We start from the raw sequence: 16,762 nt of genomic DNA on the forward strand, positions 1-16,762 counted from the left end.
TCTGTGTATAAACATTTCTAAGTTAATATTTAGGAAAACCTTTTTGCTGTACTTTTTCGTAAGATAAATCAATGTAAAAACGAATAAAAATATCTTCAGCATTAACTTTCTGGAACGATTGGCCGTATTGATCGTTCTAATTAACATTTGATGCTGGTTGCTTTTGAGCGTGGAAAAATTATACTTTCGCACGTAATTACGTCGGTATTTAAGGGCTCAGAGTTAAACGACTATTACTTTTGTGGAAGTTGAATTGATGTGAATAAATACTCGTTCGTTCCGTCTGTGATTTATCAAAATTAAAATGACATAAAGTAGTATCAAAGCGATGCGGAAAGTGAGAGAAATTAATCAGTATGTTACGCAATATAGTGATGTACTGACATTGGCGGTAATCTTTTATATATAATAATAGATTACTTTTTTTTTATAAAAATATATCTGTATATTTAAAAATGTATATTTTTAATATCTATATTATATATTTATATATATTATATTATATATTATACATATATTATATATATATTACATATATATTATATATATTATATATTTATCTATTATATATATTATAATATTTAATATCTATTTATTATCTGTATATTTTTCTTATATATAGATATATAAATGGATATATAAACTACACATATGTGTATTATAATATAAAAAATAATATGCAATATAAAATTTCAAGTGAATTGTATATATTATATTTTTATCCAAAATTTTAAATCTAATTATATTTTATATTTAATAGTTATCAATATACCTATAGGTATTAACACGTACCAGAAGTACCGTATATCTTTTATTATTTATTTATTAAGTTGTTTATAAATTGATTCTTTTAATAATAATAAATCAACTATAAGTATAAAGAAGAGAGAAATACGGTCAAAATTAGATGTTGGAATAATACATAATCAAACTGAAACAACAATGATAATCTTGTACAAATTAAATTGAAGAACTAATATTTAGTTTTAACATTTAGTAATTTTAACAATATATAAATATTACTACAAATCTTAGGCCGTGTTCTAACATACATTACCAGTACTGAAAATTTATAATATGCGTAACGTAAATTATAGATCTTTAATATTAACATCGAAGTATGACCCTTGTTTAGTAATATTTGGATTGTTAAATTAAAATCGTTTATTATTATAGAGGAAAAGATGATATTATGGCACTCCAATTACATTTTACACAATAACTTTGTTAATAATCAATATTTAAGTTTAAAACTTGACAATTATATTCATTAAAATATTATTGAATCGATTCTGGACTCTAAGTTACGAAATATTTATTACTTAGGATACTATTAATAAAAATGTGGCGACATTGCACAATGACTCTAAGAAAAAAATGGGCGGTAATATGGCCTTTCATAAAAATAGCCTTAAAATATTAGTTTTGTCTAGAAAACAGTATTTGATTACAAAATTAACAAAAAAGAAAAGCATTTTAAAATGTATTCAAATGAATGTAGGTATATATACATTCATATAACTTCTGTATATAAGCTGCTCAGTACTAAAAATGTCAGTAGGCTACTAAAAATAGTACACGTAATATAAACTACAAATTAACAGTAGAGTTAGAATTGATTATCAAATAATTATTTTGATATGAAAACCTCAAAAAAGAGGTCATGAGTAATCAATATCCATAGAAGATCAATATCCACATTAACCAAATGCCATGATATTGTTTAAATTTGTATAATTGAAAATATATATATAATCAAATAAAATGTTAAATAGAGGCTACTAAAAATAGTACACGTAATATAAACTACAAATTAACAGTAGAGTTAGAATTGATTATCAAATAATTATTTTGATATGAAAACCTCAAAAAAGAGGTCATGAGTAATCAATATCCATAGAAGATCAATATCCACATTAACCAAATGCCATGATATTGTTTAAATTTGTATAATTGAAAATATATATATAATCAAATAAAATGTTAAATAGCAAATAAAATACTCAAAAATACATATATTCGTGTGATAATATGCTCAAGTTTAAGAAAAATGAGGCAGTAAGTGTAATTAAGTGCTAAAGTGTACCTCAGAAACGTTTCGAAATACTTGAAAGTAAAAATGCGCTATAAGTACTGGTTATTGGGTATTAGTAATATTAGCTTCAACGGCGAGTTACTGAACTAATTCCATAAGTAATCATTAAGATTCGCTATATAATAGCGGAGATATTAAAGGAGGCCACAATATATACACTGGCCATAATACCACCTTCTCTACCAAAGCTACTTTTATTTTTTTATATCTTGTTTTATAGTATTTAATTGAATAAATAAAACAGATTTTCTGAATTTTATTTATACAATAAGAAGATGTAAAAAAAAGCGTAATTTTTTCTTAAAATTTAGTAATATTTTGCTCTATAAATATATTATGATCAAGTGAGTACGAAGCTTTTCTTAACGTTCCATAAAAAGCTTGAGTAAATTAAAGAAAAAAATTTCCGTGTTAATAAGTTGCAATATAAAAAATATAAAATGCATATACAAACGAGTACACACGAAACCTGGATATTAATGTACACTTGTGCATGTATCTATCGATCTACTTTAAACGAACATGCGATGCCTAAAACTCTCGTATAATCAACCGCTTCACGTGAAATATCACACGAAAAAAAGAACGAAAAAAAAGAACGTGTTTTTCAAATCAGTTTGTAGTTACACTTACATAGCAGTATACATGTGTAATGGTGTAAAATCCTATTCACGCGGAACGCGGCCACCGACTTTTTCATATATGATTAGAAGCTTCCAGCTGTTCATTTATCCAAAGTATATTTGCATAATTCACATACAGAGAGAATACTTGAACTGTAAGAGAGAAAATACCCGCGGAAGCCCGCATTATACATCGTTTTATACATTTTTAAGTATTTCAATTTTACGGAATTTTAATATTTGTCAGAGTTATCAATACATTTTCTATTATTTTTATTTTTAAAGAGAATTTTTAAGACCGATATTGCTGTGTCATCGTGATACCTGTATTTATATACATCGTGTCTCGTATTCGTTTCGCGCAAACTGTGGCTGTCGCGATTCTCATGTGTCGTTAGAGCAGCGAACGAATTTTTATCATCACGAGAAAAAAAAATAAAGTTTAGTATCAGGCGACCGTATTTATTGCCGAATATGGAACACGGGCACGCTCTGTCATCCGCTATGACGGTTAGTTGCAATTAATTGTCTTATGTTTTACGCACGCACTGGTACATTTCCCCCGATGAGGGGTGATGGCGTCTGTTTTCGAAAGCTTTTTTTCCAAAAGCGCATATATACGAATTCATGTCGGACAAAATTCACTTTTACGTGGAAACGTTTTGCCTCGCACGCGTATGAATGCATTCGTAATATTTTTCCCATTTTTTTCCGCTGGACAACCAACTCGTTCCCCCCAACTTTTCCGCGATCACGTCTGATTCTACGCGCAGTTACGCATGTCGTTTGCGGCACAATATTTACGCTCTGAAGTGCACTTTGTCTCGATTTCGAGCGAGGATGAAAGCATAAAAATGGATTGGAATATTATGAGTGCATCGATTGCATTTTTATCGCGTAAATGGCTTATGTTCAAGTACAAAATAACAAAAAAAATTTCTTTTTATTTAATGTATGTGTATCACAGTCGCTGTATAAAGAAAAAGCCGATAAAGGAAAAACAGGTCAATGTTTCACGTGAAAAGAAGAAACAATTTATTATCGACGAAACTACAAATTAAAAGCAATTATTTTTCGGGAATGTGAATGGAATTTTGCAATGTGGATATGAACGAAGCGAACAAAATGAGTAACGTGTCGCGTTAGCTTCTATGATAAATAAACCTATGATTTTTCCGTGATATATTTAAACGATGTATAAATTCTTTTGTGTTTATTATTGTTTTAATATAAATTTGTGAAATATTAAAGAACAAATAATCCAATTGTTTGATGGAAATAATTAAAATGTAACAATTTATCATAAGCATGTAGATCTCAATTAATCAATTAAAAATATTTTGTTTGATATCGCATTTAATATGACTAAATTGAGATTTGGCTCGTGCAATTTATTTTCTTAATTTACATATGAGTTTAATTTCAGACACAAATATTTGTATATACCAATGAAATACTGTTAAAAGCAGAAATTATTTTACGAGAGTATCAAGAAACAAAAAAGAAACATTCTTTCAGAAATGTAATTTTAAAAATTCAAAATTTTCACAAGCACGTAAAGTATAAATCAATAATACTGCATATAATATAATTAAAATATAATACTGTGTATAATTAAAAAAAAAATGTTTCTTGTAAAAAAATGGAAAATAAAAAATAATCTTATATTATTAATATATATAATAATTTACAGTTTTTAATTTTGTTATGTTATAACAAATGAGAGAGAGAGAGAGAAAGATAACGAGATATATTATAAAAGGAACTAGAAACACACATTACATGAGAATAAATTTGAAAAGTTGGAGTGAAATATAATATTACGTAATAAATATAACATATATTCCACAAATTCTCTTCATTGGATATGAGTTTAATTACAATCCTCATTAAATCATTTAACGTGCTGCAGAATTTTTCCCCTTTTTCCACCTAACCTAACCTGCAGCATCATCGGTAATTCTGTTCGTGACGTGGACAGACATACATGCACATATGGCAAGATTCTTCCCTGAAAGGGACGCACGCATGTATACACGCACGCATGTTGCGGTGTACATCGGGGTTATGTATAACATCGTACTTGATATTCGTATCGCGGTTTCAGTCTCTGTGGCTTTTATCCCATACGGGCTGTGTACGTGCGGCATTACGATCCTTCTTGCTTTGAAAGGGGGTTACTATGGCGCGGAGAGAGAAGACGAAGAATGAGCGAGAATTGTGTTACTCCTCTTTACTCTTCGACATTGTCGCCGAAGAAATCTTGTCCGCGTCTTTTTTACGAGCGACTTGAGAATTCACTGGAGCACCGGGAGATTACGAACGCTTAATTGCTAGGAAACGCCACGATTTTCCGACATTGTCGTTCCTCTCGACTTTCTTGATGCAAGCGAACACGCTTCTTTTAATTCGGCGAGCAATTGTTGCAGTCCGACTATTAAATCTATCTTTACTCAAGCTCAAAGTATCTTTAAATATTAGATGTAAAGTAATTTAAAAAAATTTTTGAAAGCTTTTAATTATTTTCTTTTTTACATGCAATATTACTTCGTAATATTGTCTTGTCCATAGCAGGGACATATTTACGATGGATATTTCTATGGAAATGTACTTTTGTGTTATGTAATATCATAGGTTTTATTTTTTTTTATATATTAATAATGCCTCCGTATTTACACAATCGTTCAAACTTTACGCTACACGTAGCATGAATAATGTGCTTGAAGAATGTGTTGCAAAATATATTGAACGCAAGTATATATCACGTTACACCCGTGATGTGCAATCTCTTTTATTTCCGGTACAATAAATTTACACGGATACCGAGATTTTCCTAACAGTTGAAACAAACAACAGCTCCTTATAATGTTGTTATTAATTTTTGTTATTGCGATGTATGCTGCGAGCGCGTTTGTGCGCGCCTGTTCATTGTCCGATTACCGAGTTAAATATTCTCCTATAGGTTGTTATCACATATACACGAAATGAGGCGATATCGCGAAATGCGTTAACAACTGAGCGAACCTGCTTTCGGACAAGAATCCCACGTCGGTTTCGCTGGACTGTATTTCCTCGACAAACGCAGTTTCCTCACCACGAACCGCTTTATTGCTGACCTGTATTCACTCGGGATTTAACTTCTGCGGACATTAACACGGGAGCGAGCGAGCCGAAGTTTTGTCTGGATGAGTTTATATTCTTCTCCGGTAGCGACCAAAGTACGTGGAACCTTTAATTGCGGACGGTAGTGTCGTGCAGGTGGTTTTTGTAATTTAAATAGCACATGACAGAAAGACGCTCTCGCGTTCCGCTCTCGTAATCGTGAATCATGTTTGGCTCGACTGGCATTCTTTGTATCTAATATGTATACGTGCTCAGCATATTTTGTTCGCAGTGCGTGCATAGAATTTTTCGTTTAATTAACATCGAGCATTTATTAAATATAATCGATGGGTTATCGTCCTCTTGAACTACTGAACTAAGAAAGTAAATTTAAGTTTAGTCGAAGTTTTTTAAATTAACAACTGAACTTACGAACAAGTTACCAGCTTAAAAATCTGAGAGATATAAGCTGGAGAAAGTTTTTAATTAATTATCCGTACAATTTCAATAATCAATTGAATGTATCGAGATTCTTTTTTTCTTAAAGCAGCAGTTTCTTTTCTTCGTTTTTGAATTAATAAGCGCTTCAATGAAATCACAGAAAATCTTTCTAGTTCTTGGTTCACATTTTGTTCAACTTATATATGTATATGTATTGAGCTTACATATACGATTTGAGTATATATATATAGATAAGAACATGTGCGCGATTTAAAGACTTCTCTGATGCAGTGTTTCATGTGCTAAAAATGGTACATCAAGACTTGACGTCATCGAAGTTGGTCACATACTTGTTCAAATATCATGTGCTCCGGCTATCCGCTACTTACATAAGCATTTAAGTCTTGAAATTCGGTTCGTTAAATTTATAAAAGTTTGTCGAGCTCACTTTGTCGAGATATATGAGAGTGAAGCACGTGAAGATGATACAAGATGAGCGACACGAATAGCAGCAAGTCAGCGTTATGTTGTTATGTAAACTTTATGACATATCTCGACTGAAAATGTCAATTTCTCAACTTTCCGCGAGTAATATACGTTACATTTTTTTTATTTTCAATATTTCTCATGTACTCTCTAAAAGTGAATCAGGAACTTCAGTGCTACACTTATAACTGTAATCATCAGCGAATACTTATTTACAGTTTTTCAGTAGATGCATTTCAATCTGCAGAAAACTCATAACTTCTAAAAGTGCAGAATCAGTATATTATTGCTGAAAATATTCGCTGAAGATTATATTAGTTACTTTTATAGTAGTTCACTTTTTCTTAGAGAGTATTATTTTAAATTTTGTCAAAGTTAACAAAATTTCTTCAAAGACAATTCAATAATAAACACACACTTTTATTCTGCATTTGCGCATTCCATTTTTCTTTTTCTTATGTTGATAATAAAAATTTCAATCGAATCGTTTTAATTATTGCTTATCCAAAGCCAACGTCGAATATTTGCATATATTTAACATTCGTTCATTTGGATATTTCACAAATCAAAATGTGTCACGTTTCCGCGACGAATTTTATTATGTTTCGCGCGCAATTACAATATTTTCACCTCGATGTACATTCGCGTGATGCTGCTCCCGGTGAATACGCATATCGTCGAATGAACGCGCATATCGCCGTACATATCGCCTAAATATTCATATATTAAATAAACTAGCTCGTAGTGTCTCCAATATTCCCGATGAAATGCTATGTAATTCAATGTCCAATTTATTTCGATGTTACGTGTGACATTTCCCAGTGTCAATAACATTTCGTTTATTATCAAAGCAAAATGTCTGACGTCGGCCCGCGTCAAAGGATCGTCTCGTTTTACGTTCGGGCTTTAATGAGTTCAGGTGAACGGCCGTGTGGCACGGGAGTATAAACGCGAATGTTCGTCCTGTTCGTGTTCGTTCACTGTATTACTCACTTTGGAGCTACTGAGGACAGTCGGCGAACGATAAGATGGCACAAGACGCGATAATGTGACGCTATTTGTCAAGGCGTTTCACTATTCCGCACGCGGCTGCAGAATTACCCTATACAAGTAGAGAACTGATCTTTCGGGAGATGTGTTTCCATAAGGAAACTAATTCGGTAGATGTTCTACTTTAGTCGTTAAGTATATGCTCGACTATGAGAATTTATTTTTTCGACAGTCCACGTTTTATTTTTACAAACTCCCATAAACGAATTTAAAATGGGAATGTGATTCTAAGTTTTTATTTAATTCATGAATTCTGCAACGAGTACTGGATATTAATCCGCCGGGTGTGAATATTATTGTTATGATGCACGCGAATAAGCGCATATAGTCTCGTAATTTTTTTCTGACAAATGAGAATCTTATATTACGATCGCATTTGCTTGTAAATATATGCTCGTATTCAGAACGCGCTTTTATCGATAAAAGCGCACTTTTATCTATGAAATTCTATAATATGCGTGACGTAAAGTATAGTATGTTAGCGCGTTAACATCGTTGTAAGCGCATTCTGAATATAAGCCATAAGGTATAAATATATAATGTATATATGACGTATAAATGTATACAGGGTGTTCGGAAAATCGAGATCAATACTTCGAAAAGTGATCAATACTTTCCGAAGTATTAACCTCGATTTTCCGGACACCCTGTATATGATGTATAAATTAATTGCTATTAAATGATTAAATAATATTTAAATTTTTTATGATTAACTTAATAAGTTATATTGGTCTGCTGTCCATTTGATGCTTTGAATGCTTTGAAGCAATCTTTGATTGGTTGATTAGTAAAATTCTTTTTTCTGATTGTCAGTCAAATGCTTCGAAGCATTTATGTAGCGCAAGTGGACCGCATCAATTGTCGCACATTGATGTAATTTCTTGATCTAATTATTCTTTTGTTATATTATTATCTTTGTTAGACTCATTTTCAGACAATCTATATTTTGCGTTCGAGGATTTAGAATTCTATTTATATAATTTTATATATTATATTTTGCATTTTGATGTAATGCGTATGCACATTTGTACATTTATGGCGCGCGTTCTGAGGCTTTAAATATGCTTTTCAATGCTTTTCATATATTTTAGTGAGTACATGAAATTACAGATATGTAAAATTTTATTACAAATTCTAAATTGTGTTTAAGTTGTAGTTGCAATTAATATTTATTGCAAAATCGTACTGCCAAACTGTGTTTAATTTATTTACGATAGGAATTTTTATTTCATTTTTATGTGTTCTTTAAATTAGGTAATTATTTACTTTTAACTTACTGAAACGTCTTTTATTTCTTTAATTACAAGGTGAATAAATCGTATCCGTCAGCTATTTTAGTCTATTTCCTGAATCATTACGAACGTTAACGGTTTCGTGAGAGAGTCCGATTAACTTCAAACTCATGTTCGGCCTTTCGCTCGTTTCGCCGTAACTATCGACAGTGCTGTGGAAACAGACTTCTCCTTTTGCCTTACTAGTCTACCAGTTACTTGCCGAACTTCAACTGCGACTATATAGATATACGTATATAGTCGATCGTATAGTTCACAATCGAAATTTGATCATCGGAAGCTTTTGCCACGCGCTTCAGTTCGACTCTAATTCCTTTCCTTATTCTTACCGAATTCAATTCAATCGCGTAACGGCCAATTTTGCCGTCACGAGTTTGAAATCATTTTTAGATTTAAACCGAAATATCGCGAACTTGGGTGGGTGCTTCTTGTGCCGCGCGCTGGCTTTTATAATTCTTCAATTTTTTTCTAAAAGAAAACGCGAATTTTCTGTTCGTCGTAACATTGATCCAAATAATTCCAATGACTAAAATAGATATCGAACATTATTTATTATATACCTGCGAATAGGGAAAATGAACGATGGAATCTGTCATTGTAATCCCATCCATTAAGCGGTTAACCGAGGATTACCGCGAATGCGCTTATGCAAGTTTAGTTGTATTTTGTCGTGATGGTCGCACCAACATCATCATAATCATCCCATCGCGCCAATGCGTTTCGTTGCGATATAATCGTTTATTTGCGCGTCGCGCTAAATGGGTAAGTGTGTCGAACCGGTATTACGCACTCGGTTATTTGCAAAACAATTGCATCACCGTACGTCACTGTTTCGCAAACAAAAGATTCGGTTATTAAATAATACGTGCCATGAGCTCTCAGTTTCTCTCTCTCTCTCTCTGTCTCTGTTTCTGTTTCTGTCTCTATCTATTTGTTTTTCCGACGAACGAGAAATAGAGAAGAAGAGACGGAGGACGAATGCGCGAGAGGAGCAGAAAGAGGAAGGAAGTTTGCAAACATTCGCGCGGACGCGTGCACGCCCATGGCGAAACATTGTAATGCAAATCCGCGACGCGCACGTCAAGAAGCAGGAAAAACGAACTCCCCCCTCGGTGACAATTAATATCACAACGCTCGAGCCCGCAAGAATTCCCACCGCGTCCTTCCGACTCGGCGCGCGTGACACGAATGCACACTGAACGCTATAACCTGCGGTTTTCCTTGTCTTTGTGTTGCAGGGTAAGACCAGCCCACCCGGACCTGACGTCTCTCGCCGACGACGACGACGACGAGCGAAACTCGCGGCGCAGTGCCGTCTCGTTTTCACTGCGACACGACTTCATCCGTCAACAACGTTGTCCCTCATTCTTGGATCTCGCTCCGGACCGCGTTTTCTCGAAGGAAGTGCAGCGCGGATCCGATGTTGAGACTCGCGGGTTTCGTCGAGCATTGAAATCGACTCGCGATTCCGCTCGATCGTGAGATAACGCGAAAATTCGTTGTGCATAATACGTATTTTTTTTATCCGAGACGCGTTGATCGCGACGTCGTGCGCTCTTTCAGTGCCGGAAATACCGTCCCGGATAATCGTAGGATTCGTCGTCGTCACTCGCCGTCGACGACATGATCTTCAGGGTGACGTTGTTGATTGTGTGCACGCTGCTGGCTGGTGCGAGATCTGAACCGAGACCGCGGTCGCGACCAGTGCCGATCTATTCGAATCAGTTCGCCGTTTACGTGCCCAGCGGATCGGAGATTGCCGACGAGATCGCCCAGGAGCACGGGTTCGACAATCATGGACAGGTAAGTGCACCAGTTTCTTACGTAAAGAGGAAACGACATTGAGGATATCGCTTTAAAGAGTCTTTCTGTTGAAGTTATAAACAGAACTGAAGAACACGTTATGAATAATTTAAATATTATAAATTCAATAATTTTTGTTAAATTTTCGTAACAGGTGAAAATATACGATATAGAGAATAAAAATTTGAAGCAGCGAAACAATTTGTATGTTTTTCTCCATTAAATTTTATATTTTCTCTTTTTTTTAAAAAATATACACATAGTAAATTTCTATTCAAATTCAATTTTTGTTTCGTAAGATTTTTTAAATATTGAAAAAATGATTAGTTAACACTTTATTGTCGAATTGAATTATAAAGGAATTCCCAAATAGCTTAGAAAACTGGATTCTCTGTAGAGCGATGTTCTGAATTCTCTCGAGTGTAGTTCTGAATTCCTTGAGTATCCTTGCACTTTGCAAGATTACCGTGGGACCAGTTAGCTTTTGGCAACGCGCATTCGTCGTTCTCCACGTCGAATCACGTATTGACGTTTATCCGTTCTGGCGTCGATGATGAGATTAGATGCTCCGTTACGGGCGATGCTGCACTGTCGTGGTATGAGATCATAGACCGGGAAAGGGTGTCGATCATGTCGAACAGGTTAGGGGAAAGAGGAAGGCAGGGAACTCAATCTAACGAGACAGATTGGATGGTGGCATTGCCGGAGGGTTCTTCAACGTTGTCATTCGTATCAGAAATGACTATTCGATGTATGTTCTTCACAGTTTAGAATGATAATAATATAATACGTGTGAGCGAATGAGAGTCATGAATTAAGATTTCTTTTAATTTACAAGCCCCCCCCTTTCCCAACGAAATATTATCTACAGAATTATTATATTACATGTCACTTATTACATTAAAGCAGATTAAAGCAATTTAATAAATTATAATTATATGATTAAAACCCAGTTTTACAATTAACTTTTAACCAAGGTTCGATTTATTCCTCACATTACGATGTAAGATATATTATTTCAGTTAATGCTCTATAGAAGTCAATTAATGAAAAACCTTGAATTTTTTAAACTTAGATTTTTTCAGATTTAGATTTTTCAGTTTTTTTAAAAGAAGATTTTGAAAGATTATTAATCTACGAGTTAAAAGCGATTGAAGGAGAGTAGATTAGTATTCGAAAGTACATTAATGCCTTTCCCCTGTCTAATATCTTATAAACATTTAAAATATTCGTAGCTTAAACTTTGTTGCAGAAAAATTAGTTTTAATCTAGACATAGGTCGATGAAACTTTGATTGGTAAAGTTTGAAAAGATGTAATGTATAATGTAACTACCTTGTGTATCGACAGCATCGTGTTGATCGGTGCTTAACAAGTGCGACTCTGATTACTTCAGAGTAATAGACAGAGAAAAAGTGGTGATTGGTACCTAACGTGTTTTGCTACAGTTTCGTTTTGTGCAACTTTACACGCCGTTGTCTATGACTGGATACGGAAAGTGTGGTCGGTTTACCGCTGATAAGGTAGTTGATAAATACTGTACTGTGTATCCTGGAGTCGTGCATCGCTCACGGTCAGGCAATGGCGAACGTGACAGAAACATCGCACGCTAAACAGTCGTTTATATAGCCCGATTGCACGCTAAGTACTCGTTTATATTGCTGGATACATTGCTGCAAGTATGTTAGCACATTGACCGATATATATGAGGTGTTCTAGAATTTGCATATAATAGGATTCGTTCAGTAATCCACAATTGATTCCTTTTTCCTTAATAAAAATTAGTTGACTTATCTCCATTTATAATTTTTCAATTCGATGCTTAATCCTTCGTCGATAATGTGAAATTTTCACCTTTCATCCGCACTCCGGGTCTTCGAACTTCAGTACAGATTTTTATATTTTTCCGGATTGTATAAAAATTTAAAAAAAATCTTACTCGTGAAAGCTTTAGTAATTTTTAATATCATAAAAATAGAATTGTATTTTACCTTTCTAATAAATTTAAATTTATCTACTAGAATTCATAATTAAAAAATCGACTGTGCCTTTAAAATCCAACATTACTGGTGGAAAGTTAATATCCCGATATTTGAATCAGGGAGAACCTAGACTCTGAAAAATATAATTGAATTTAAGGAATTAGATATTTTTGTTATTTTGAACAGTTTATAGAGTTATTTTTACATCTTTATTAAAAAGAAAACTCATTTTTCCTTAACTTGAAATCTTATTACATCACAAATGAGTTCCAACTTTGGATAAAGTCATCTTCTATCTTCTATCAGATCACACGGATTTTCATCCAACTTTTCAGTTACATCACATTTAAAATGTAAAAACGTCGCCGTAATATACAGCTTTGAAATATCATGCAAACGACGTAACTGTGTCTATATCGGTATATGTAAACGTAGCGTAATATAAAATATTTTCTACCCATATGCTGATCGCACAGGTTCTCTCGTCAAGACCAGATCTCTGTCAAGGTTCTCAGCATTCGAGCGATTTGCATTTGTAGCATGTAAAACACCAGTTACGACATTAAATTGCCACGGTATAACAATTGCGTAACTACTCGAGTTGAAAGTGGTGCCATATAAAAAATAATTTTAGTAGTAAATATATAAATTATATGCATAATTATAAAATATATGTATTTGAAATAATATTAAAATTTTAATTGGGTTATTTGAGCTGCAGGAATTAAAATAAATTGCATTTACTGAGTAAATTACATCAATTATACCTAGGATTAAACGCGTTTAATTAAAAAATATTCACGTGTTGTTATTGATTATGTAACATGCATGTATACATTTAATTTATAAATAGCTTTGTATAATATAATGCTAATTTTTTGTCGACAGTATTTTATACGTCGTTTTAATTATTTCGATTACATTTACGTTGCGCGTACTATTTTTATTTTTGATACTATTTTTCATGATTAAGCGTAATGAAAATTCGCAAAAATTGTACGACGTAATTGAGCCATGCTGTTTAGCTGTAGGTGTAGTAGGAAGAGTTTCACCGGTTCTTTTTCTTCAGTATATTCACGCACTTTCGCGTTTCCCTAGTCACGAGTAATGAACTTTTTATATCTACCCGTAGACTAGGAGAGATCGTTGCTCCTGTATTTTCTTCGTGCTTCAATTCATTGGCGTGACGAGAATTTTCGCTCAGCGTATTTGACGACGCACTTACAAAATCTGATTTTATCAAATGAACGTGAGTAATCGAACCGAGTCGAATGTCGTTGCATGTAAAACGGGGCGAGTTTCGCTATGGTTATATGATCCTATCAGTGATATTCTCGATCTCGACGGATAAGCGACAAAGCGCGAGCGGAGTCTTTCGCGTCGAGCAACTATCTGCTGGATCTGGAATTTTATGATGAAATGAATCACAGCAGTGTGGAAATTCTGAAAAATAATTAAGCGCTGGAATTATGAAAAGAGGAAACGCAAGTTAAAATTGTATAGAGAACGCATCTCTTCTCATAACTTATCGCTTATTTGTATGAGCAGTAAAGCATTACAAGCATTCAAAATAATGTGTTTTTCTTTCATGTTTGCATAGAGAATTATTTAACGGTTAAAATTGTTTAAAAAGTTAATGTGAAAAGATTATCCTTGCTATTATTTAATGAAAAAAATGTCCAGAATACAAATTACAAGAGTTAGATATCTGATAAGACGCGTTTTTTGAAAGATGCTTTTTGCATTTATTTTGAAAATCTTATAAAATATACAACTGTAATGCGAGATATAATTGACATTTAATTACTTAAATAATATTGGAACGAAATATTTATTTTCTCACTCGTATTCAACTATATTATTGGTGAAATCGATTTCAAAAATATTCTTCCAGAAAATTAGAGAATTCCTGCTTGTAATAAGTAAAAATGTCGTAATTAGAAAGTTCTCGTTAAACGTGTGTTTTAAATCGTCTTTTCCTAATACAACATTAAAAGTAATAATTTCTCAAACTGGTTGTTCATAGTAAGAATCTCATATATGCAGCTCTTTTTCCTCCGTGAAGTCTTCTTTTCCTCCGTATATAGACGGCGACCCAGACAAGCACCCTCTGTTATTGGTTTAACCTGGAGCACCATCGACACGGTAAACGTCCAGGGAGCCGTTACTTCTCGCAGATAACAGTTGACGTTCCATGTGCGAGTAGTATCGTTCTATTCCTTTTTTTGCTATTCTCCGTACATTCGTTGTAAGTGATTTCACAGAGAACGAGAAGAAATGGCGAGGGTTAAAAAAGATGAACCGAAAGGAAGGGAGGAGAAAGAGAGGGAGAGAGGAATAACGTAATAATCGTCATGTACCCAGCGTGTATCAATGAGTGGTTACATTTGCTAGGCTGCGGTAATAAACTTTTATCTCTCAACACGTATATGTATTCGCGGAGAACGTTCTCTTCTCTTTTTTTCCCACTTTTCTCGCGTCCCCACATTGCCTCCCTTCTCTCTGTCCGGAACGCGAAACCGACCGGTTGATGCAGTGGAAGAAGAGGGTGGTTACGAGGGATAGAAAAAGGCGTCGCGTGCGCGGTGAAAAGAGGGGTTTTGCCATCCCGTACGTCATCTCCCGACGAGATAAAAACTTTAGCGCTCGTTGTTGGAAAAAAGTGGCCACCGCGTGGGATGGAGAAGAGTGAGGGCGATGGTGAAAACACCACGAGAAAATCGCAGAAACTACCGAGCCACGGTTACGGATCCGACAACGGACATGTCGTGTATCGCGCGGCGGAAACGACGCGTTTCACGATTTGAGAAGTTCTTTTTTAACGTCACATTAGAGAGTACAATTATTGCACGACTTACAAGGATCCTGTTTTAATTGTTTGAAACCGATTCGATTCTCCTTGAAATATATTGTTAAACAAAAATCCAAGAGACATATATTTTTTAATTAATATCGGCCCCTCTCAAATTTAAAGGGTGAAACAATCCCTCAAAACTAACCCTTATAATTTACTCTTATTAATTATCAGCAAAATGGTGAGATGTACAGAAAAGTGTATACAAAACTGTGATAGTTTTTTAATATACTTTATAACTGTGTGTATTTAGATTTTAACAAGATCTAATATTTTGAAAATATTCCTGTCTCCATTTATTTTGAGGGATTGTTTCACCTCTTATAAATTTGAGATTGGGTCGATATAAAAAAATACGTGTCTCTTAGATATTTTTGTGTTTCAACTCACGTGTGTATATTATATATATATATATACAAAACAACATATTTCAAGAAGAATCGGTTCCGAACCGTGGTTGTGATAGATCTTTTGTTAGTCGAGTTCGCGCGATTCCTCGCGAAAATTGGATGAAAAGCCCGCAAACTTCTGACAAGCCCAAACTGCAACAATATACATTGCTTTTGCAAAGTGTAAATGGCGGTTAATAAAAGTAGAAGTAAACGTAGGGGAAAGTTGCCGAATGCGTACTACTTAATCTATTTTTTATTATATTTTCCATTTGGCATTGTTTTGTATGCAAATGGACATTAGAAATTGTAGCTTGAAGTTTTGGACGCTTATTATTACATGTTTAATTTTCCACCAATAACAAATTAATTTGTTATAAATCTTTTTGTAACATGCTGCAAAAGGTACGATTTAAACAACCGGTCGCCTAAATCGTATCTGTAGGTATTTTTTATCGTATTTCCTTTGAAAGTATTGAATTTATGAATGAAAACAATTAAAAGTATAAGATTAATAAAAGAAATCATTAACTAATACCTAATAATCAATTAATACCTAATTTTAATAATTTATTGAAGAAAATCAAATATTTTATAATTATTAAATAACAATAATGAAAAAACAAATGATACCAAAATAAAATTG

At 33.6% G+C, this 16,762-nt stretch overlaps 1 protein-coding gene across 4 annotated transcripts in view; it reads left to right on the plus strand.

The window, feature by feature from the left end:
• Nucleotides 1-16,762, plus strand: part of Fur2 (furin-like protease 2) — a 423,713-nt gene that overhangs the window by 21,645 nt on the left and 385,306 nt on the right. For all 4 annotated transcript variants that reach the window (XM_018449540.1, XM_018449534.1, XM_018449548.1 and 1 more), the window contains one exon: nucleotides 10,328-10,892. In XM_018449540.1, the coding sequence (XP_018305042.1) occupies nucleotides 10,713-10,892 (180 nt within the window). In that variant the 5' untranslated portion in view covers nucleotides 10,328-10,712. The remainder of the gene's footprint in view (nucleotides 1-10,327; nucleotides 10,893-16,762) is intronic.

Source organism: Mycetomoellerius zeteki, unplaced genomic scaffold, assembly GCF_001594055.1.
Source record: "Mycetomoellerius zeteki isolate Tzet28-1 unplaced genomic scaffold, Tzet1.0 scaffold106, whole genome shotgun sequence".
NCBI classification, from domain to species: domain Eukaryota; kingdom Metazoa; phylum Arthropoda; class Insecta; order Hymenoptera; family Formicidae; genus Mycetomoellerius; species Mycetomoellerius zeteki.